Raw genomic sequence first — 24,507 nt, 5'->3', positions numbered from 1 at the left:
CAATGTGAAATTTTCTTAGTTTAGTCTGTTTCTCAGATACTGTAGGCAATAAGTCAACTATTTATGGTGTATGGAATGATTATAAGGTGTGCATGTATGACTGACAGGGCTTATTTGACCTTGACATTATTTTCATTGTTAATTGGTCAATGTGAAGATTTTCGTGGTGAAGTCTGTATCTCAGTTACTGTAAGCAATGGGTCAACTATATCTGGTGTATGGAATGATTGTAATGTGCACAAGTCTGTCTGGCAGGTCTCATTTCATGGTTCATTGGTCAATGCTAATATTTGAAGTTAGGTCTATTTCTTTAAGCAATAGGTTAAATATTTTTGGTGTATGTAATGATTGTGAGGTGTACATTTCTGAAGGAGGGATGGATATACTGTTTTACCTGGTCGGTCCACCCCATTATTTTTACATAACATTTTTAGCAGGAACTACAAATAATAACTTAAAATAACTCCTAAAATTTGTTATCAGGCTTCAAATCAGCATGCTTTATTACCCTGCTCCAAAGAAGGCATGGTATACTGTTTTACCCCTTCCTGTCTGTCCTATATGTACTTCCGTCCCATTAAATTTTCAATCACATTTTTTTGAGAAACTACAAATAATTGCTTCCTTAAATTTGTTATCAGACTTCATTTCAGCATGTATTACCATGTCATATATTTTCAGATTTATTTTTCTTCAATTTCCTGTTTATCGAATACTAAAAGCAGAGGTATCATTAGTGAGCAATAGCTCACAGTTCTAATTGTTGATATTGTTAAGTTTATTAGATACTTGTAAAACCTTAATCTTAAAAGATTTTCAGCATAAAACCACTAATGATCAGTAAAGCAGGTGAGACATTTTAGCATGTCCACTCTTGCCTAATATATTTAAGATGTAAAATATCATCACCCTCTGTATTCCTGGCCATGTAAATTAAGCCCTAATAACCTTCCCATTGATAGAGATCAATATTTACTTGTTATTTCTATTGATTAAAAATTATTAAATTATTGTAGTCTGTATTTTTGTCGAGCCTGCGACTTTTGTCGCAAAAGCGAGACATAGCGATCCTACATTCTGTCGGCGTCGTTGTCGTCATCGATGGTGTCCACAAATATTCACTCTGTTGTTAAAGTTTTTCAAATTTTAATAACTTTCTTAAACTATCCTGGATTTCTACCAAATTTGGACAGAAGCTTGTATATGATCATAAGATAGTATCCAGAAGTAAACTTTGTAAAAAAAAAAATCCCGTTTATCTGTATTTTACTCATAAATGGACTTTGTTTTTCTGCCAGTTAACATTACATTCACTCTGTGGTTCAAGTTTTTCAAATTTTAATAACTTTCTTAAACTATCCTGGATTTGTACCATACTTGGACAGAAGCTTGTTTATGATCATAAGATAGTATTCAAAAGTAAATTTTGTTAAAAAAAAATCCTGTTTATCCGTATTTTACTTATAAATGGACTTAGTTTTTCTGCCAGTTAACATTACATTCACTCTGTCATGTCTGTGGTTAAAGTTAGTTAACATTACATTCACTCTGGTTAAAGTTAGTTAACATTACATTCACTCTGTGGTTAAAGTTTTTCAAATTTTAATAACTTTCTTAAACTATCCTGGATTTGTACCATACTTGGACAGAAGCTTGTTTATGATCATAAGATAGTATTCAAAAGTAAATTTTGTTAAAAAAAAATCCTGTTTATCCGTATTTTACTTATAAATGGACTTAGTTTTTCTTCCAGTTAATATTACATTCACTCTGTGGTTAAAGTTTTCAAAATTTTGATAACTTTCTTAAACTATCCTGGATTTGTACCAAACTTGGACAGGAGCTTGTTTATGATCAAAAGCTAGTATCTAGAAGGAAATTTTGTAAAAAAAAATTCCTGTTTTTCTGTATATAACTTATAAATGGACTTAGTTTTTCTTCCAGTGAACATTACATACAGTCTGCAGTTAAAGTTTTTAAAACATTTATTAGATTCATAAACCATCCTGGATTCTTACCAAACTTGAACAGAAGCTTCTTACATTCAGAATATAGTATCTAGAGAAAAATTTTTAATAATTATTTCCCCATTTTTGTTGAGCCTGCGACTAGCAGCAAAAGTAGGCGAGACACTGGGTTCCGTGGAACCCTTACAAATTTTTATACGAACGCAAAAAATTTTTGTGGTCGTATATTGGTATGACGTTGGCGTCGTCGTCGTAGTCGTCCGAAGACACATTGGTTATCGTACTCTAACTTTAGTTTAAGTGAATGGAACTCTATGAAATTTTACTATGAGGTTCAATAGCACAAAAGGAAGGTTGGGATTGATTTTGGGGGTTATGGTACCAACAGTTAAGGAATTAGGGGCCAAAAATAAGCATTTTTGTAACTTCCAGACATAACTTGTGTGTTAGTGTATGGATCTCTCTGACATTGTACCACAAGGTTTCATATCACAAAGGGAATGCTGGGATTGATTTTGGGGGTAATTGCTTCAAAATTTTAGGAATTAGGGGTATAAAGGGCAAAAAACAAGCATTTTTCTAGTTTCATGACAATAACTTGTGTGCAAGTGTATGGATCTTTCTGAAATTGTACTATAAGGTTCCATATCACAAAGGGAAAGCTGGAATTGATTTTGGGGGTAATTGCCTCAAAATTTTCGGAATTAGGGGCAAAAAAAGGGGCAAAAAACAAGCATTTTTCTAGTTTCATGACAATAACTTGTGTGTAAGTGTATGGATCTTTCTGAAATTGTACTACAAGGTGCCATATCACAAAGGGAAAGCTGGAATTGAGTTTTGGGGTAATTGGCCAAAATGTTTAGGAATAAGGGACCAAAAAGGGGCCAAAAATAAGCATTTTTCTAGTTTCCAGACAATAACTTGTGTTCAAGTGTATGGATCTCTCTGAAATTGTACTGCAAGGTACCATACCACAAAGGGAAGGCTGGGATTGAGTTTGGGGGTGATGAATCACAAGGGGGATTTTTTTCCCCTTTTTTTCCTTTTTTTTTTCTTTAAAATTTTCCATTTTAAATTGGTTATTTCTGATTTATATATAAAAGCAAATAATAATGATATGGTTTGAATAGGTAAATTAAAAATTTTTAAGTTCTAAGACCACATTCATTCTGTGTCAGAAACCTATGCTGTGTCAAATATTTAATCACAATCCAAATTCAGTGCTGTATCAAGCTTTAATGTTGTGTCCACACTTGCCCCAACTGTTCAGGGTTTGACCTCTGCGGTCGTATCAAGCTGCGCCCAGCGAAGCATTTTATTTATTATATATTATTGACATCATTAGAACTCTCAATGTACAACAGTTTACCTAAAGCAGCAACAATCCATCTTTTTTAAGGTTAGGAGATGTTTTTATACGACCGCAAAAAAATTTTGTGGTCGTATATTGGTATGACGTTGTCGTCGTCGTCGTCGTCGTCGTCGTCGTCGTCCGAAGACACATTAGTTATCGCACTCTAACTTTAGTTTAAGTGAATGGATCTCAATAAAATTTTACCATAAGGTTCAATACCACAAAAGGAAGGTGGGGATTGATTTTGGGGGTTATAATACTAACAGTTAAGGGATTAGGGGCCAAAAAGGGGCCAAAAATAAGCATTTTTGTAACTTCCAGACATAACTTGTGTGTAAGTGTATTGATCTCTCTGACATTGTACCACAAGGTTCCATATCACAAAGGGAATGCTGGGATTGATTTTGGGGGTAATTGCCTCCAAATTTTAGGAATAAGGGGCCAAAAAGGGGCAAAAAACAAGCATTTTTCTAGTTTCATGACAATAACTTGTGTGTAAGTGTATAGATCTTTATGAAATTGTACTACAAGGTTCCATATCACAAAGGGAAAGCTGGAATTGAGTTTGGGGGTAATAGCCCAAAACGTTTAGGAATAAGGGGCCAAAAAGGGGCCAAAAATAAGTATTTTTCTAGTTTCCAGACAATAACTTGTGTTCAAGTGTATGGATCTCTCTGAAATTGTACTGCAAGGTACCATACCACAAAGGGAAGGCTGGGATGGATTTTGGGGGTATGTCCCTCAAAATTTTAGTAATTAGGGGCCATAAAAGGGCATAAAAACAAGCATTTTTCTAGTTTCAGGACAATAACTTGTGTGTAAGTGTATGGATCTTTATGAAATTGTACTGCAAGGTTCCATATCACAAAGGAAAAGCTTGGTTTGAGTTTGGGGGTAATTGCCCTAAACGTTCAGGAATTTGGGGCCAAAAAACAAGCATTTTTCTAGTTTCATGACAATAACTTGTGTGTAAGTGTATAGATCTTTATGAAATTGTACTACAAGGTTCCATATCACAAAGGGAAAGCTGGAATTGAGTTTGGGGGTAATTGCCCAAAACGTTTAGGAATAAGGGGCCAAAAAGGGGCCAAAAATAAGCATTTTTCTAGTTTCCAGACAATAACTTGTGTTCAAGTGTATGGATCTCTCTGAAATTGTACTGCAAGGTACCATACCACAAAGGGAAGGCTGGGATTGATTTTGGGGGTAAGTCCCTCAAAATTTTAGTAATTAGGGGCCATAAAAGGGCATAAAAACAAGCATTTTTCTAGGTTCAGGACAATAACTTGTGTGTAAGTGTATGGATCTTTATGAAATTGTACTGCAAGGTTCCATATCACAAAGGGAAAGCTTGGTTTGAGTTTGGGGGTAATTGCCCTAAACGTTTAGGAATTTGGGGCCAAAAAGGGGCCAAAAAACAAGCATTTTTCTAGTTTCCAGACAATAACTTGTGTTCAAGGGTATGGATCTCTCCGAAATTGTACTGCAAGGTACCATACCACAAAGGGAAAGCTGGGATTGAGTTTGGGGGTGATGAATCATAAGGGGGTTCAAAAAATTTAGGGGGGGGATTTTTTTTCCCTTTTTTTGCTTTAAACTTTTCCATTTTAAATTGGTTATTTCTGATTTATATATAAAAGCAAATAATAATGATATGGTTTGAATAGGTAAAATAAAAATTTTTAAGTTCTTAGACCACTTTCATTCTGTGTCAGAAACCTATGCTGTGTCAAATATTTAATTACAATCCAAATTCAGTGCTGTATCAAGCTTGAATGTTGTGTCCATACTTGCCCCAACTGTTCAGGGTTCGACCTCTGCGGTCGTATCAAGCTGCGCCCCAGCAGAGCATTTTATTTTTTCTAGGGTCCAAACAGTTTATGACTTTAATCAGAAGCTATTCTTTTCAATAACATAACAGGAACAAGAAGTCTTTTTTGAAATGCAATGTTGAATTTATTTCCCCCTAAATTCAAATGGAAGGATACTAATGATTTTTATTTCAAGAAATTTGGAATCAAACAATTTTTACCAATAAAAAAGATCCACAAATTTTTACTAAAAAAAAATGTAAATGGTGCCTTAATGCTATAGAAATTGACAGAAAAAAAATTTGCTGGCTTCCTCCACCAATAAAATCTGACCGCCATGATATAGCCAATAGTGCCGAAAGTGGCATTAAGCACTAAATAATCAATCTAATTATTCAATGTCATGGTTGTCACACTGTTGTTTGTTGATTGGTAATATTTCCTAAGGACCTCATTCATACCCCTTTTCTCATGCCTCTTTTTAATCCATTATTAAGAAAAAAGAATCAATTATAGGCATTAATGGAAATATAGATTTGTTGGTCTTGCACTCTTGCTGATTTAAGATTTTGAATATCTGATGACATACATGTATATGTTTAGATAAATGTGTGTTTCAAATAAGGTCATTTCTAAATCAAATCACGATTTTCAAAAACATGACTATTATGTTTGCTTGTTTAGCATTTAACATTTGACACAAAGGAAATGGAAGTTTATTAATAGAAATATTGATGTCAAATCCATCCAAGAATTGTATTGATATTAGATTCATGTAAATTAAGTAGCATATTGTCTGTTGTATTCCTGCTAATAGATGGTCAGCCCTGTTAGTGATAAGTGATAGTTAAAGCCTAGCTTATTTTGACATGCTTTTATGGGGAAAATGGTGCCCTGCATAGTTGATCTGACAAGATCATTCTGCAAGCTTGAAATTGAACAAGCAAAATATCTGTATTCTTATGTACATTGTTCAATTCTACCTACAAAAATATGCCAATTTTGTTATTCATCACATTTTTTGGTCCCCCTAGATATAGAAATTATTCTAATTAACATATTATTCCAACATACTTATGTAGAGTTTATGCATATTTTAAAAATAAAGTCATCTTGAAACAAATACTTCACAAAATGATAACAATTAAAATCAAGCATATAAAAGACCAAAAAGATGATTTAAAAGTGAATCTGTATGGCCTTCAGTAATGAACAAACAAGAAGACGTTCAAATAAGATAAAATGGCCGTAAGAAATAAAATCACAGCTGTCAATAGACCTTTGATAAAATTTAGCTGGAGGTTTGTGTTATTGATCAACTGACTAAAAGAAATGTTCACAGGTGAAAGGTATATTGTACTGTTTACTAATGATTTAAAAAAAGACTGACCAAGAGTCAGACCTGTCTTTGCAAATTGAAAAACTACAGAAATATTTTAAAAGTAACCAATTGTGGTCAAATTATCAGAAATACTGTAAACCAGCCATTTTCATGAGCCATTCATATACCAGACTTTCTCAAGTACAAAAATAATGCTTATATGAATTGTCTAAAATTGTTCAAACTTGAAGCTTCTCTCATCTATGAGTATATCAAGAAAGTAAGAAAATCATGAAAGTAAATTGCCCTGAAGATGGTTAGAAAATGCTAAAAATGAAGAGGTATTGGTGAAAAATTAATTTGAATTGCTCATTGTTGAAAATTGTATGGTAATCTATAGCTGTTAACTTCTACGTAATTTGGTCTCTGGTGGAGAGTTGTATCATTGGCAATCATACCACATATTCTTATTTTTATATGTTTTAGAATAGTATCTTCAGGAAGAAAAAAAATAAACTGTATAGTATCGATATCCTTTTTTAATTTTTATTGAAATGAAAGTAAACCCTACATTATGAAATGAAAGTAGGGTTAACATTTAACAGAATTTCTTACACTGTACAAATTTCAATACAAGTTCAAGTTTTAATACATTTGCAATACAGTCTTCTTGCCTCTTCACGGAACTTGGCATTCATGAAAGAATAGATGATTGGATTAGCAGCATTGTTTACAAAATAGATGTACGTCAGGTATTTGTTGCTTTCAAGGACTTCATTGGTCTCCAGAAAGGTTGGCAGGAAGGAGAAAATGTACACGAGAGTTACAATGAAAAGAACTTGTGTCGTTTTAACATGGACGGATCGTTTACGTATGTCCGACAAAGTTTTGATATTAGGGCTACTCGATTTAGCCTCCATTTGTTGTTTGGAGTTACGGGTCGTGAGAGTTTTCGTATCAGTTTCTGAAGGTGGTGATTTAATAATTTTGGTGTTGACTCCCGAGGTTGAGGGTTGATTGCTTTTGATTCCTGAGGTTGATGGCTGATTATTTTGTAGATTTTCTGATTGCTCTGATATTGATGAGACTGTTGAAATATGTAATATCTTTGTTACTGATGTTCTATGGTTACTCATGGTGGATTCGATATGTATTTTCCCATGCAGTGTTCCCGCAGTGTTTCGCCTTTCAGGAAAAATTTTGGGTCTTCGGTTTATCCACATTCTAGACCGCTGAATGACTTTTTTTAATATGAGAAGATACAGAATAAAAATAATAACAATCATGGTTCCAAATAAAGTTGTGACAAAGTACCAGTAATGATACTGACCGTTTATACCTATGAATTGTTCAGTTTTCACACAGTACTCCCAGTTATAGTAAGTACCATCATCTTCCGGGACATAAACACTTATGAAAAGTAAGGGTGGTACCCCTAAACCCATTCCGAGTAACATAATCACTAATATGACCATTTTTGTCACAAAGGGGGTCATGATTTCCTTTGTACTCATGCAGATCAGGAAAAATCTATCGAACGCTATAGCAATAAGGATAAGGGCTGACACAGGAATCATAAGAGAACGCATAAACTCTATGACTTTACACAAAACATCGTAATAATATTTCATCATCCATTCTCTGGCGACAATGCCGGGTATGACTATTGTACAGACCATGAAATCTATGATGGCGAGGGTCAACATGAAATACGTAGAACTTTTCTTGATTCGGTTTCTGATGAAAACCATTATAACTATTATGTTGCCAATTGCTCCAATAAAACTGATAAAGCCGAGCATCAGTGACATGTTGAACAGTTCATTGTAGTTGTCGTGGCGATATCTCTTGACCATGATGCAGTCCAACGTCTCACAAGAGTTCTCATCCATCCCGAAATAATGATATGAATGGTGTTGATGGTGTGTTTGATTTGGTTTAGAACTTGTCCAATTCATGGGGAAAGTGATATTTGTCCCGTTCATCGTGTTGCTGTTATATCATGTATATAAAGGAACTTGATGATGATTTGGTGTACGATTTAGATTTGATGTCCAGTTTTACATACTGAAGGAAACAGTCTACTTTGACACAAACTTGATACTTGATACTTTTCCATTGAAAATTGAACTGCTTGTTGTCATGTCTAAAGATGGTTTCTAAATAATGGAACTATTTCTACTTCTTTCTGGATAATTGTCTTTCACTTCTAGATAGCTTGAATTAGAGAATGTGTTTACAGTATCTGTGTAAGAAAAAATAAATATTATATGACATGTTTTAATTACATGTTAAATTTATCAAAAATTTCAATTAAAACCACTAAAAGTTACATTATTGCTAGGAAAAGTCTCTTATTAAGTGAACTGGAAACTTTCAATTCTGTATTTAGTTAAGGATACAAGAGGATATCACAACAAAAAAATTAGAGAAAAATATATTGTAAATTCAGAAATTATTGCGTGCATTTATTATTGTGATTTTTCAAGAATGGACAAAAATGCGAGTTTTATTATTGCGATTTCGAAAAAAAGTGCATTCAGGTCTATATTTCGGTTATCAGAATGCGAGTTCTTATTATTGCGATACTCACCCAGTCTGATTATTTGCATTAATAAAAACCTTGCAATAATTTCTGAATTTAAAGTAGGTAATTAATAAATAAACAATTTTTAAATAGTTACATCAAATGGTTAATATTACAGACATATTCAGGACTACAAGAAATTAAAACATTGGGTTAATTTAAAGGAATATATAATTGAAACGATGGTATATTTTTGTCAATATGCCCTAATAAATGAAAGCAGACTTTACTTTTATAGCTCATAAGTAAAAAATATTACAATTAAATTTGCTGGGATATAGCCTTTTTTTGTGCTGTGGCGGAATAAAGCAAACCCCAATCAATCATCAAATCAATTACAAATAAATGTCAGTTTCCATTTCTTGACCTTTTATTCAAAGCATGGTATTTTATTGGAAACATAGATGTTCAGTTTTCTAAATATATCATTTAAATATAATACTTCTAAAAAAAAGTCAAATTCATAGATGAATAGAATTGATATTACAATTTATTGTAAATTAATATAAAAAGAAGGAAAACTATTGCAATTTCAACACTTCATTTTAAACATATTTACCTGAAAATCATATTATTTCACACTTATCCAATTTTTTATTATGCAGAACCAACAAAATGGTAACAGCCTTTACAAGTTGTTTTTATATGACAAATCACTCCTGATATTTAAACAGATATTATAAACACTACAGAAACCATATGGTATTGTGGAACTGTGTATTACCCAATATCAACCTTAATCTCCAGTTTCCGACAATTGACTTTCACTAAACATGCCATTAAGTCTTTAATACTGATATCATGATGAAGAATAAGTCTATTTAATGGCACTTAAACAATGTTAAACCAATGTTGTCTTCTAGCTGTTCTTAAATCTGACATATTTATACAAGAATAAATAAAGTTTCTACAATTCTGTATTAAGAATGACATGTGGGTAAATATTACAATATGTTACAGAAAAGGCACCTGGAAAGGTGGTAAGCTAATGTGATCTTTCAAGTCTGTTGGTTATTATTTGAAAGCTGATGCCAAAATAGACACTGGCCTGCTAACATTTACATGATTTAGTATTAGTGGAATTCTGCTAAAACATAAAAATATTAGTGGAATTCATTAAGTTAGATTTGAAGTAACTATATCTCGTGAAGGTCTAGTACATTCTATAGAATATAGGAATTTTAAAATGTCTTTCGGAATTCATCAAAGTACAAAAAAATTATATTTTGTTATAACATTATTATGGATTTGAAGTACAATGTACTATTAAGATGTTGCCTGTGAAGTCTTACACAAGAACATCATCTCAATTTTTCATCTTACATTTCAGAGAAATTATTTACTTCTATAATACAAAATCTCACTCAAATTGAATGATCAAATTTTGTCTGAGTTTTAAATGATATTTAAATTAGTATTTGGATTCCTTTTAACATATAGCAGAAATATGAAAGAAAAAATATTTTCTAACATACCATTTAGATACTTTTGAAAAGAGTTTACATGGAAATTTAGTTTTTGAAATACTGTGGAAGTTATTTCCTTCATGAGTACATCACTTTTCAAGGTTTGTGAAAAAAACGAAATTGTATAGTTTTGAATTTGTTGCTTTAAGATTAAAATATGTATCTTGTTGATGACTAATTTTCTTTGTTGGGGTGAACCACAAAGATCCCCCCCCCCCACCTGAATATCAAATGGTTGTCACCTTAGTTGTAAGATTAATGTTCCTATTACGGTAATGACTTATATGTGAAAATTTTAAGAAGACTTTATTTTCCATATTGACTTTCAATTCATTATGATTTCAGGGATTGTTTAGTGATTTGACTCTTGCTTTTTATAAGCATCTGTCCCATTTCAAATAATTCCTGTTTTTCGATAAAATTTTTCAGAGAGATTTTTAAGCAATTTGCCTGTAATTTTCCGTCAGGCATAACTGTTTCTCATTTCTTTTACCCTATCTCATGTCTATATGTACATGTATGTTAATGTTGATTGTTTACTTGTCAGAAATTTATCAATAACCATCTGTAAGTGTATACATTGTGTAGTACTACATACCTGTGTGTTTTAAACAAGCCTCTTCATATTTATTGATAATACTGATAAATTTAATCCTGAATTTTTTTTTTATCAAAGTTGAATGACTTGGGAGTTCACTGTTATATATGTTTTGGCACTTCTATGGTTTGAAGAAATTTCCTTTGTTTTTAGATTGTTCAACTTGTGGGTTCATAAAACCTAATAGGTTAAAATTCTTTTTAAATTTCAATACTTCATTTGCTGCCCTTTGAATCATGTTAAAATTTATTTGGGTAGGACCAGGGAACAAAATTTTTTAGTGGTTTAAATGTAAAATATGTTTCATTAAGTCCTTATATACTTCAATTTAAAAATTTTGTCTTGCCTTGACAAATTCACAGAGGCAATACCTAATTAGGTGTGCTGTTTCTCACATCAGCCCCATCAACAAATGTTTAAGTTTGTGATTAGGTCTGGCTTACCACTTATGGTAAATTAATGATATTTGGTAGGCAAGTGTATTACCATTGGCACATGTACACCGTTGGAGATTTTTGGTCCAAACCTTCATTCATGGTCCATTTAGTTTGATTCTTATATGCAAAGTTTACATGTTACAAAGGAGAGACATATCTCTGTGTCAATTATTGATAGTGATTGAACTACTGGTTCAAGAGAATAGTTTTTAAATACAGTGAAATCTGTTTTAAGAGACCACTTAAAGGAGAGATAAAAAGTGTTCTAAAAAGACAGGTAGTCTTTTAATGTAGATTAATTCTGTAGGAAATGCACTACAGAGGGATCTAAAATTTATGGTCTTATAACACAGCTTTTTGCCTAATACATGTACAGGTGGTCTCTTAATCAGGTTTAACTGTAGTTTCTATTCCTCTATGACTTATACAGACGATTTGATCAAATAAGGACGATTTTAGATGTCTGATTCTGTTGCCTTTTATTTAAAAACTTTTATTTATTTTATTTCAGACATTACCTCAGGATGGTCAGAAGGTACGGACTTTACTTGGTGGAACGTTATATGCATATGAGTTACCTCCCCCTGAAGACATCAAACCACTGTCATTTGAGGAAGAAAAAGGGTCAAAGGGAAGTTTAGGCCTTAGTGATATACAGAGAGGACTAGCAGCAAGTAAGTTTAAGGCTTGATTAAGAAAATTTAACCTATAGCCTCCTTTTGGGACAACGCCATGCTCTCTACACATTATACGTTCTTGTCCTGAACATGCATGACATATTTGCCACTGGACATTAAGCAAACAACAATCAAGCAATCTACATATTACAAAGAAATAATTAACAGCAATCAGAAATACAAAAAAAACTTTGTTTAAGCATAACACATGGTCAATATGCCCTTGTTGTACCTTATGATTAATCTTTTATTGCAGAACCACACCTTGAATAATGGGTTAGCATTGGGTATAGATTAATTGGCATGTTTAATTGCTTGTACAGTAGCTGTGCATTAATACTTTGTTTAAATATGATCTATAGTTGTCAAATGACTTGCATTTGCCGCTATACAAACAAAACAGTAAAGAAATAGGTGTTCTTTTAAAAATTTAAATATGTAATGTATCATGTTGACCAATACCCACTTGCAGCACATGATTCGTGAGTTATTTGTTCAAGTTTTTATGTTCGTTTACAGACAAATAGATATTCAGTATTTGAAATTCTGGTAAATTTTAGAAAGAAAATGTTTTTACATACCTTTTCCCATTCTAGTGTAAATTCAGAAATTATTGCATGCATTTATTATTGTGTATTTTGAAGAATGGACAAAAATGTGAGATTAATTATTGCGATTTCAGGAAAAGCCCCATACAGATATATGTATCAGATATCAGAATGCAAGCCTATAGAAAATTTGTAATTTGTTGAACATTTGAATTTGTGATTCACATGTAGTGAAGAATCATAATATGTGATCTACTGTGGATTCATTTATTTTCAGTGGTATCAATTTTCGTGGATTGAGGAAAACTTGCATTTTCGTGGATATTTGATTTCGTGGTTTTGCCAGTCTCTGCATACAAAGCCTATAGAAAATTTTTAACTAGTTGAACATTTAAATTCGTGGTTCACCTGTATCTATGAAAATTGGTATCCAACGAATAATAATGAATCCACAGTAAATTAATTATTTTTTTCATAAACAGGAAAAATTCCTCAAGAGAATGGTAGTATAGAGAATGGTCAGAAGTGCTCAGAAAATGGTTCCAGTTCTAATAGTAGTACTCCAACACATTCCAGAAACCCCAGTGATCTGACAACCATGGGCAGCTTAGCTAGTCCTGATTCTATGTCAAAATCTGTTGGGGATGTCTTCAATGGTTTTGTTATTGCAGTCCACCGGAAAATGGTATGAATTAATGATGTGTATATAAATAAGAAGATGTGGTATGAGTGCCAATGAGACAACTCTCCATCCAAGTCACAATGTATAAATAAGAAGATGTGGTATGAGTGCCAATGAGACAACTCTCCATCCAAGCCACAATGTGTAAAAAGTTAACAATTATAAGTCAAAGTACAGCCTTCAACACTGAGCCCTGAACAGCAAGCTATAAAGGGCCCCAAAATTACTAGTGTAAAACTAGTAGGTTTTATATGGCCTTGCCACCAAGGTCTAGTAACTAGAGCATATCATTCATATTTTATGTTGTTACAACAAAATGGCTACTGTGTTTTTATGATTTAGTCATTGGACACATATTATTATCATCTGTAATTGATAAACACGATATTTCACCTGAAATCTTGCTCTATTACTGTTCAACAATTAAGAAGAACAATTAGATTTCACATTTTTGCCAAAGGTCAAGGATTCGCTAAAAGAAATCAGAAAGCCTCAGTTTCCTAATTAACATTTACTTCACATTAAAATACCAAACTAATGGAGATATTTTTTCTTGCTTTTGCAGACATTAATGGATGTGTATTTTCTATCAGTACAAAAGACTAGGCCATGTTTATTTGGTACACCAATCATTCTACCGTGTGTGGACACCACAACCAATCAGTGTGTATACCAGTTCGTATGGACCCAGGTCTCCAGACTTGTCAGCCCTCTACCTCCCTCAGAAGCCAAAACTACCAACCATGCACAAGATTGGTAAGTAAGGCTAAATATGGACCCAGGTCTCCAGACTTGTCAGCCCTCTACCTCCCTCAGAAGCCAAAACTACAAACCATGCACAAGATTGGTAAGTAAGGCTAAATATGGACCTAAGACTCTAGACATGTCAGCCCTCTACCTCCCTCAGAAGCCAAAACTACCAACCATGCACAAGATTGGTAAGTAAGGCTAAATATGAACCCAGGTCTCCAGACTTGTCAGCCCTCTACCTCCCTCAGAAGCCAAAACTACAAACCATGCACAAGATTGATAAGTAAGGCTAAATATGGACCTAAGACTCTAGACATGTCAGCCCTCTACCTCCCTCAGAAGCCAAAACTACCAACCATGCACAAGATTGGTAAGTAAGGCTAAATATGGACCCAGGTCTCCAGAATTGTCAGCCCTCTACCTCCCTCAGAAGCCAAAACTACCAACCATGCACAAGATTGGTTAGTAAGACTAAATATGGACCTAAGACTCCAGACTTATCAGCCCTCTACCTCCCTCAGGAGCCAAAACTACAAACCATGCACAAGATTGGTAAGTAAGGCTAAATATGGACCAAGGGATCCAGACTTGTCAGCCCTCTACCTCCCTCAGGAGCCAAAACTACAAACCATGCACAAGATTGGTAAGTAAGGCCGAATTTGGACCTAAGACACCAGATTAAATCCTATAGAAACCAAAAGTTTCAACCATGCACAGAAAGTTTTCAACGATAAACAAATATAATATGGTATGCTCTAAATTGCCTTTGGTCTATAAAAGTTGTGAATAAATTGAACAGAAACCATTAAAGATATGCAGCTAACACCCAATTCTCTAAATAACTAAAAATATTAAAGATATGGTGTAGGACAACTACTGAAACTGTTCCTGACTTGGGACAGCACATGACAATGTGGTAGGGTTAAAATATTTTATTGAGATCTCAACCCTTCCTCCTTTTTTCTGATTGTGTCTGAATAAAGGGTCAGTAGAAGGTAAAAGAATATTGTCTTTGAAATAACTGGTATTATATGACAAGTGTTATTTTGATCATAAAATGAAACTGTTCTGAGTTCAGAAATTGTCCATATACTATATGGGTAGTTATAAGTATAAAAACATATTTACATAAAGATATTTGTAATGTTTAAGTTATATTAATAAACCATATTTTTTGTTTCAGTGATGATAGTCTTGGTTATGAGTACCCATTTACATTAAAAGTTGTACAAAAAGATGGTTTAACATGTGCATGGTGTCCTTGGCACAGGTATGTATGATGTGTATAAAAAAGTCACCAGGTCAACATGATAATCTTGTTTAGAGGTCACAATAGAAAGATGCAAGACCCTTGATTTTTTTGTGTCAGAAGGTCAAAAGTTCAAACTAGCAACACTAATGAATATATAGAAATTTTGGGTAAAAAAATTTCTGGAAAATATCTTTATAATATCATAAATCATATATTTATCATTCTTTTTGTGAATAGTATGATTGTGGTGATAAAAGATTTGTATTAATTTTGTTTTCATTGGTCAAAGGTCAAGGTCACAGCAGCAATTAATAAATTGGAATATGAGCATATGTTTAATTTTCAGATAATACTTTTTGAACCATACATCAAGTAACAAAAGTTGTGGACAATTGTTGCTTCTGGACAATATCTTTTGAGGCATTAATCAAATGTTTACCAAACCTGCATGCATAATGCTTTTTAAGGAGAGAAAGAAAGCTATTGCATTTGAGGTCAATAAGTTGAAGGTCAAGATCACAGCAGCTATTAATAGACTGACATTTTGTGGAAATTTGGGTTTTGAGGGAAAATTAAATAAGTTATTGAAAATTGAATGTAGTTAAACATTAAACATGTTAAAGTGAGCGATTACTTATCATTTCACATACATAGTATTCATTTTTATTAGAGGGATGCCAACTTTCATGGATTTCCAAGAAAGACCACAAATTTAAATTCTCAATGAAGTACAAATTTTCTATAGGCTTGTATGCAGACTTTGGCAAAACCATGTAACCATATATCCATGAAAATGCAAATTCCTCAAATCAAAAAATTCATGGCAACAAAAAAGAATCCAGAGTAAATTCTCAGCAGACTTTACAGTCTTCATCACCAACACAAAAAACTAGTTACTCTACTAAAAATCCATAAAGATTGCAACTTGTGCATTGTGCTTCAATAATTTTGTATATGTCCAGTAGGTCACGTAGGTGGACTACTAATGTCTGACTGTAAAACAGATTTTTAACAGTTTTTAGATATAATCTAGGTATAATTTTTGTATCTTAGGTTTTGTCGAGGATGTAAGTTAAGCTGTAATAGTGACAGTTTTAACTTTGGTTCGTCTTTCATTGCTATTGATTGGGATCCCACAGCATTACACCTCAGGTATCAGACTTCTCTAGAACGTGTAAGTAAATAAAATCTTTGAATAGCTCACTTTCTTAAACATAAACAGTGATAAACTGCTTATCACTTGTCTGCCGTCCATTAAACAATATGCATAACATTTCTTATCACTTACTGTCAAAAGAAATTTGTATAGAATGCACTGTCAATCAGACAGGTTATTGGAGACAACTTTTTATATATCTTAAAGTTTACTGTCTTTCAGCTAACATGCAGAAAAAAATTAGGGTAGGAAGGTATGCAAAATACAAATTTTTTTAAAAGGTTTTTGACTGGTTAAAACAGGGAAAACAGTCTTGACTTTAAAAGTGCTTGTTCAAAAATGACCAAAGAACTTTAGGGTAGGTATTGTAAGTGGAAACACAAGTATTTTTTTATTAGGCCTAAGAATTTTTTGGGTTGAAATATGAAACCCATTCTTATGTCTAAACTTGGAATTCCAAAATAATTAGAAAGACTTGTTAGCTGTTAATTAAAAAAGCATCTTTAACAAAGAGCATTAATTCATATCGTATTCTTCAGTTGTGTGAAGAACATGAAAGTGTAGAAGATAGTCGGAGGAAACAGAAGGAACCAATTAACCTGGATACCTGTCTACAGGCCTTCACTAAAGAGGAGGAGTTAGGAGAGGATGAATTGTACTATTGCTCAAAATGTAAAAAACATTGTCTGGCTTCTAAAAAACTGGATATCTGGAGACTACCACCAATACTTGTAAGTTTTCATTTAATTAAAGCCATGTTAGAAGGAGGTGAAATAGAGTACTTAATGTTAGACTCATTTAATTATACCCAACTCCGAAGGAGACGGGGAATGGGCTATTTCTCGTTTGAATTGTTTTACATTTGTCATTTCTGGGCCTTATTCAGTGATCTAAAGTTGTTGTGTCATTTGGTCTCTGGTGGATTGTTGTCTCATTGGCAATCATGCCACATCTTCTTATTTTTATATACTGCTTTATTTATGTCTTTACGTTCCTTCTCATTTTTGTTGCATTTTTCTTATAAACTAGAAATAAGAGCTCCCTGAAATTTGATAACAAGCTTTATGTTAGCATGTTATACATTTTGTACCATGTGATTGGTTTTCACATCATCAACTTCCTGTTTATCAAACACTTATAGCAGGGTTATCATTGTGCAGTTTGTTTCATTCAGAACAATCTTGATTTTAGACCTGTATTAACTTTATTCAGAGCAGACTTCTTGTACGGGAAGTATTTTATTCTAGGAATATGCATTTTGATTTTTCCTGTTTCATATTCCTCTTCTTTAATGTGTAAGTTTCAATTACATCTTTATCAGGTAGAACTTTATTATTCAAAAATAAAACAAACTGCTTTAATGTTATTCCTTATAAATAAGCTGTTTTATATCTATTTTCTTAAATTTTGCTTTGATCTTTTTGGGTGATAATTTTCCATTAGACAATGTAAACATGATGATGTTGTAAGCTAAGGTCATTGATTTAGGATAGGAAAGTAATTTAGGATAGGAAAGTAGTGATAAACATATTATCTCTCAACTCATTTGCAAAGAAACTCCCTCACGTTTTCAAAACAATAGATAATCTAATTTTTACAGCCAAAACTATGCAATATTTATTAGTGAAAAAGTGTAGTCATTAATATAAAGTATTTTAAATTCCTCTTGAATGAAATTTATTAAGTTTAATGAAAGACCAGATTATTTTTATCAAAAATATTTTTTTCTAATTTTATTTTGCATGTGACTTTTCCCCCATAGTTTTCACATGACTTTTATTTTGTCTTTTATAATAGTAATAGAAAGAAATGCTTTTATCAATTTTTTTCAGATTATCAATTTAAAAAGATTCCAATTCCTGAATGGCCGATGGGTGAAGTCACATAAAATCGTTAATTTCCCATATGAGGACTTTGATCCATCAAGATATGTTGTGCCCAGATCAAGTGAAAAACATAAAAACATTTATGATGCAAATTGTAACCAATCAAAAGACACTTTACAAAATGGTGATTCTATTGTGCCAAATGGTAATATTCCAACCTTATGTGATAAAGACAAATCAGATTCAGGTAGGTGTTTGAAATATGATATGAGCCTATGATTGACAAGCATATTGTTTTCCCATCTATGCATCGATTTATTCTTCAGTCACCGATCAAGTTTTGGTTTATCCTAAATTGGCAATCAAATCAACTTGAAACTTTGTTCATATGTTCATTATGATGTAAACTTTAAAAAGTGTATGCCAAATAAAATTTTGATTCATAATTTGCAGTTCATGGACATGGATGTCATATGGACACATATTCTTTTATATATCTGCACATACCAACTTCGTATGTTTTAAGTTTATGACTTGGAATATTCATTGAGTTGACAAGAATATATCACACTATGATAGAACAAAGTTTGTAGATTTTTTTGGGGGGAATTCATTTAATTATTGCCCAAAGTATCAGCACAGAATAAGTCACTGGTGGAGATCAAAGGATTTCATTCATAGGCCGGGGAGGCCTCTATAGCCAAGTGGTGAGATGTGAAATAATCTTAATTGGCAAGGCTTTTTCTTAGTTTTCTTAAAGAAGGTTGGTAGTTTTCTCTAGATATGGCAGCTTCCACCTCCAATAAAATCTGGCATCCATGATATAGTGAAAGTCTCTGAAATTGGCCTCAAATATCAAAAACCAAACATTCATAAAAGATTTGGCACCAGAATTCTTGCAAAGTGGAATGAGGCTTATAATTTTGCATTTATGAAGGAATAATTTATGTTAAATTAGTTTTTAAAAGCCCACCACACCTTTTCCCATCCTTTTTAAGATGATTTAGAAAATAATAAAGGTGATTTCAGTGTTAGTTATCTTAGTGCCATAAATGTTCATATGAACAACTTCATTTAAAACTTACAGCAGAATGCATCGAGTGTGTAGGTAAAGTAACATTTTTGGTTAGCTTGCTTGCTAGCTGAACCGTGAAGTCATTATTAGGTTAGGTAAACTACTCTCCTTTAAGAGTAGACTAGTCCGACAGATAACCAATCTATCTGTCTGTAGGACTAGACTACTCGGAAAGAAGGGTAGTATACCTAAAATAATAATGACTTCACGGTTCAGCTAGCAAGCAAGCTAACCAAAAATTATACCTTTACCTACACACTCGATGCATTCTGCTGTAACAAAATATTTTTACAGTCTCAAGTGAATAATGTTTTGTTCATTTCATCACAATTAAAAAGTTACTGTCAATTCTGAAATTAATGTGGGCATTTATTTTTGCCAATCCTTGGCCTCTGACAAAAATGTCATTGTCAAAGTTTTTTGAAGGAAACTCACTCCTGAAATTGGGAGGGAAGTGTTTATTATTGCATACCTGATACTGTCACCTTTTTCACATTGATAAAGACATTGCAATAATTTCTGAATTTGCACTAGTTTGCACTCAGACCATTGTATTTTCAAAATGTGTTTTTTCTTCAGAGTATGATCTTAGTTCATGATATGATGAATACTTAAAAGTTGTTTGAATGATTTGTTTATGATAAGTCTCTGTTTTTTTAGAGAAACAAATTAGCACAGATGACTGCAAAAGTTGTAACAACAACCGAAGTATAGATGAACTAGATTACACAGATGTACGATACCACCTCAACTCTATGTCAGTAAGTAATATAAACAAAATGTATCAATGAATTAGATTACTAAGAAATACAAAACTATGGATTCATCATTATTCATGGGATATCAATTTTTGTGGATTTTGTGGGTTTAGGTAATCCATGAATTTAAATTTTCAACAAAGTAAAAAGATTTTAAAGGCTCGCACGAAAACTTAAAAAAAAAAAAAATCAAATCAAATATCCACGAAAATACAATTTGTCATGAACCCACAGTACCACCCCATTTTGATATTGGTAAGTAAAAAATGTTTTAAAATAAATGCAAAGTTGATCAGCAAAGTAAGATCTACAAATATGTCAACATGATGGAAATAGTAAGTCTACCTTATTACTGGAATGATTGCTCTTGAAAGATGAGTTTTACCCAATATTTGTGATTTTGTCAGAAACTATAGGAGATAGAAATGTAAAAAGCCAAATGGATCAGCAAAATAAATTCATTCAATAAGCCATCATAGCAGAAATCAGTTGACTCCTTTTACAAGTTATTTTCTGTCAGTAATGATTTTTCCTTTTTTCGCATTTTTGTTGATAACTACAGGATCAAAGTCTTTAACATCTACACCTACTAAGCTTATCCTCATAAGTTGATCTAAAGCGTCAATACCTAGACTACACCTTAGTCGATCATAATTCCCACGGCGGGACTTAACTTTACGTCGGACATCACCTCTTTCTCTATAACATCGGAAATTGTCTGAATAAATTCGGAGCAGGCATTGTTCTCTTGATATAATTTAGAAGTGATCACGGCACCATTTAACTTAGTTAAATCATTTATTGACTGAAATTTGTCCATTGGTTTTTCCTATATATTTTAGTAAATTTTCCCCTTGAGAGTACCCCAGTATTTAACACGATGTACAGTGTTAAATAAAATAATATATATCATACTTATTCATTTATAAATATCCTTATTTGAAGAATAACTTTTAAATATCAGGATACTTTTAAAACTGAATGCTCATTTAAAATAATATCTATAAAGCGTAATTAAATAGGATGTTGTTCCATACACGCTTACATGTTTGACCTCGTTTACCGGATTACCTTTATGTACATTGTTATGCATCATTAATTCTATTGATAAAGATAAGCTAAGGACACCTCATCAAAGGTAACAAACCTGTAATCAGTGAATGATTTATGGCTTCAATATAACTTATTGAAGGGATAATTGTTTGACAGCTTGTTGTTATTTAAATAAAAGAAAACGTGTTTTTTCTACTTTTTATTGATGTACACAAGCTAAAGACCAAGCCGTACATTTATGTACCCAGAGGATTAGACTAACTGAGACACTTCAAAGTATCTGAAATATGCTGCTTCTGTTTTATTAAACCCAATTATGACCGAAATATCTTTGTGAAATAGATTGCCACAATTATAAACTAAAATGCCCAAACGGACATGCCCAAAGCCCCAAACGGACAATTTTATCGATCGATAGTTGGTAAAAATTGAAATGACCGTTTCATGAAAATGCCTTGAATAACAAAATGTGGCACACCAATTCTATTTGACCGTTTGAGGCTGAGAGCAGCCGGTCTTTTTATGAAAGTTTCGGTCAAGTCCGGAATATATGACCGTTTTGGAAGCCCTGAGACAGAGTGAAATTTCAGTAAAAAACAATATGATAAAAAAAAGATCTGCAAAAGGAAAAATGACTGAAATCTTCAATTGAATCCTTATAGAAGTTATTGCTATTAAATGATGATTTTCAACTAATTTTAAAGTTTTTACCTAATATTTAATAACTAAAGCAATGAACCGCAAAAATGATCAGCAACAAAAGATCTACAAATAAGTCAATAAGTTAATATGATTGAAATTGTCAATCTACTCCTTACAGGAATTATTTCAAGGTTCTCAATGATTTGATTTGATGAAAAATTACCTGACTTGTTTACAGTGAGATGAAAATAACCATGAATGTTTTTTTTTTAATTTAACAGTGCCACACAGGAATTCTTGGTGGAGGACATTATGTATGCTATGCTAAAAATCCAAACAACAAATGGTATTTGTACAATGACAGTAGTTGTAAGGTGAGAATTATATTGGAAATATATTATATGTTATTCAGGTCTCAGACAGGGTATATAATGTGACATTCCCGGCTTAGAGTTTATATTCCCTGATCTTAAGGATCTATTCTTCTGACGTTTCAGTCTCGTTGAAATCTCGTTCTGGAATTATTTCCAAAACGTGATACAAGTGGAAAATATCAATGAATTTAAAACATATGATAATCAAAATTAACTCTGTGAAAAAATTGTGTATTTACAATAAGTAGTTTTTGAGTAATAAAATTTTCAAATTTTATAACCAATCAAGTCTGTCTCATTAGCCAAAATGTTGAGAAAATGGGTGAGGGGTACAAGAAATGATTTTGCAAGACACATGTACAACCCATATCAATTTTTTCTTTTCAAATTTCTTAGATATGTATTTTTTCAATTATTTATAACAAAGAAGTTGAAATAATATGCTTTTTGTTCTAAAAAAAAGAGAAAAATCCCAAATTTACAAAATTGACAACATGGTAAATTTGACCCAAAAAAGCAACAAAATTTTATAAAACTTTCTTATATTAACACCTACCCATAGTTTTTGTCTCGCCTTGATGGAAGCAGGAAGAAGAATAGCAATAAAAACACTCTTGTTAATACACTTAGAATGTGCATGGACTTGCATTATTATACTCATCTCTAGAAGTTTATGCAATCACCTTATTTGTTCATCCTTTTTGTCTCTATATAAAAATAAGAAAGATGTGGTATGATTGCCCATGAGACAACTCTCTATCAGAGACCAAATGACGTAGAATGTCACCTTCTTCTTGTCCCACTGTAGAAATATCTATTCATTTTGAATCTCAATTCAAAAGTCACCTGTCTTATATGGTCACTTTTCTTTGGTCGTTGAGTGGCTTTGATATACAGGTTTGACTGTAAGATTCTTTGTATACATTCAAACTGTTAAGATCTATATATATGTTAACATTTAATTACCATGGCACTTAATAATTTATCAGTTTCTTTTTTCCAGGAGATATCTAATGACCAAGTGGACACCAATTCTGCTTACATATTGTTTTATGAACAACAGAACGTAGAATTCAGTAAATTTATGCCAGATTTGGAAGGAAAGGAACCAGATTTGTCAGAAATTGAAGATGAATTTGAATCTGATTTTAAGAAAGCTTGTGTTATACAATAATTGAACAAATTGGAAACCTTAAAGTTCATTCCAAACAACTTTTTGAATACTTTTATTTAACTACTGCTCAACCATTAGGGGTTCAATTTTTTTCTTTTGGTTTACGAGTCTGAAAGTTCGAAATTTTTTCTCACAGATTCTAGCTTTGTAGTAAAGTTGAACACCATGAACATTTAAACACTGTATAACATTGACATAATATATGTACTGATACATCTTCATTTTTCGCTTCATGTTGAAAAATCTCTGTCCACATGGTTTTCATTTCATCATTTTCTTTTATATTTTGTGTGCAAATATATAGACTTGTTTGATTTTGCACAGCTAAATTTTCAAGTATAAACCTGCTTCAGAATTAAAACTGCCTTGAATATTTCCCGGTAAAAATTATGCAGCTGACATAAAGGTTTTGAAAAATTAACTGCTGATCCAAACTGAAGCTTGAAGACTTTCATAAAGCTGAATTCTTTTAAGTATGATAGTGCCTTAAGTTATTAGTATTCATTGGCATACAAAAAATGGACTTGTTACAAAGCTATGCTATAAATTCTCTTTGGTCAATTTCATAATGATAATCATTTTTATAGAATTAAGAATTTGAACTATTTCTAATGTCTGGTACACATTCTGAAATCATGAAAGATTATTTATTTGCATGAAATTCCACCCTTGTAATATTCTGGACTTGAAACAGCATATAATTGAACCCCTGACCTTTTTGACCATTTTATAAACCCTGCTAATATGAAGCACTGAATTGTACATTTTAACTACTGCAAATTAAGATATTATTGCTTGCATTTATTATTGCGATTTTTGAAGAATGGACAAAAATGTGAGAATCCTAAATTGTGTCAGTCCTTTGCAAACTTTTGGTGGTCAAAACCCTAGGACCGCCACTTTTTGAGAACTCTGAGAAAATATAAGAATGCTGTAGACTCACTATTATTCGTGTCGGTGCTAGTCTTTATGATTCTTTAGTAAAGATAAACCACAAAT

At 32.4% G+C, this 24,507-nt stretch overlaps 1 protein-coding gene across 2 annotated transcripts in view; it reads left to right on the top strand.

The window, feature by feature from the left end:
• LOC127712673 (ubiquitin carboxyl-terminal hydrolase 32-like) overlaps positions 1–24,228 on the top strand; it is a 57,360-nt gene extending 33,132 nt beyond the window's left edge. For both annotated transcript variants that reach the window (XM_052219263.1, XM_052219262.1), the window contains exons 25-34: positions 12,053–12,215; positions 13,249–13,451; positions 14,014–14,204; positions 15,382–15,468; positions 16,504–16,624; positions 17,146–17,337; positions 18,439–18,679; positions 20,168–20,268; positions 22,242–22,334; positions 23,338–24,228. In XM_052219263.1, the coding sequence (XP_052075223.1) occupies positions 12,053–12,215; positions 13,249–13,451; positions 14,014–14,204; positions 15,382–15,468; positions 16,504–16,624; positions 17,146–17,337; positions 18,439–18,679; positions 20,168–20,268; positions 22,242–22,334; positions 23,338–23,508 (1,563 nt within the window). In that variant the 3' untranslated portion in view covers positions 23,509–24,228. The remainder of the gene's footprint in view (positions 1–12,052; positions 12,216–13,248; positions 13,452–14,013; positions 14,205–15,381; positions 15,469–16,503; positions 16,625–17,145; positions 17,338–18,438; positions 18,680–20,167; positions 20,269–22,241; positions 22,335–23,337) is intronic.
• The last annotated feature ends 279 nt before the right edge of the window (positions 24,229–24,507 follow it).

The sequence above is a fragment of the Mytilus californianus genome, unplaced genomic scaffold (genome assembly GCF_021869535.1).
Source record: "Mytilus californianus isolate M0D057914Y unplaced genomic scaffold, xbMytCali1.0.p SCAF_8, whole genome shotgun sequence".
NCBI lineage: Eukaryota > Metazoa > Mollusca > Bivalvia > Mytilida > Mytilidae > Mytilus > Mytilus californianus.
Note: the sequence above shows the minus strand (reverse complement) of the source record. Positions and strands in the feature narration are given on the sequence as shown.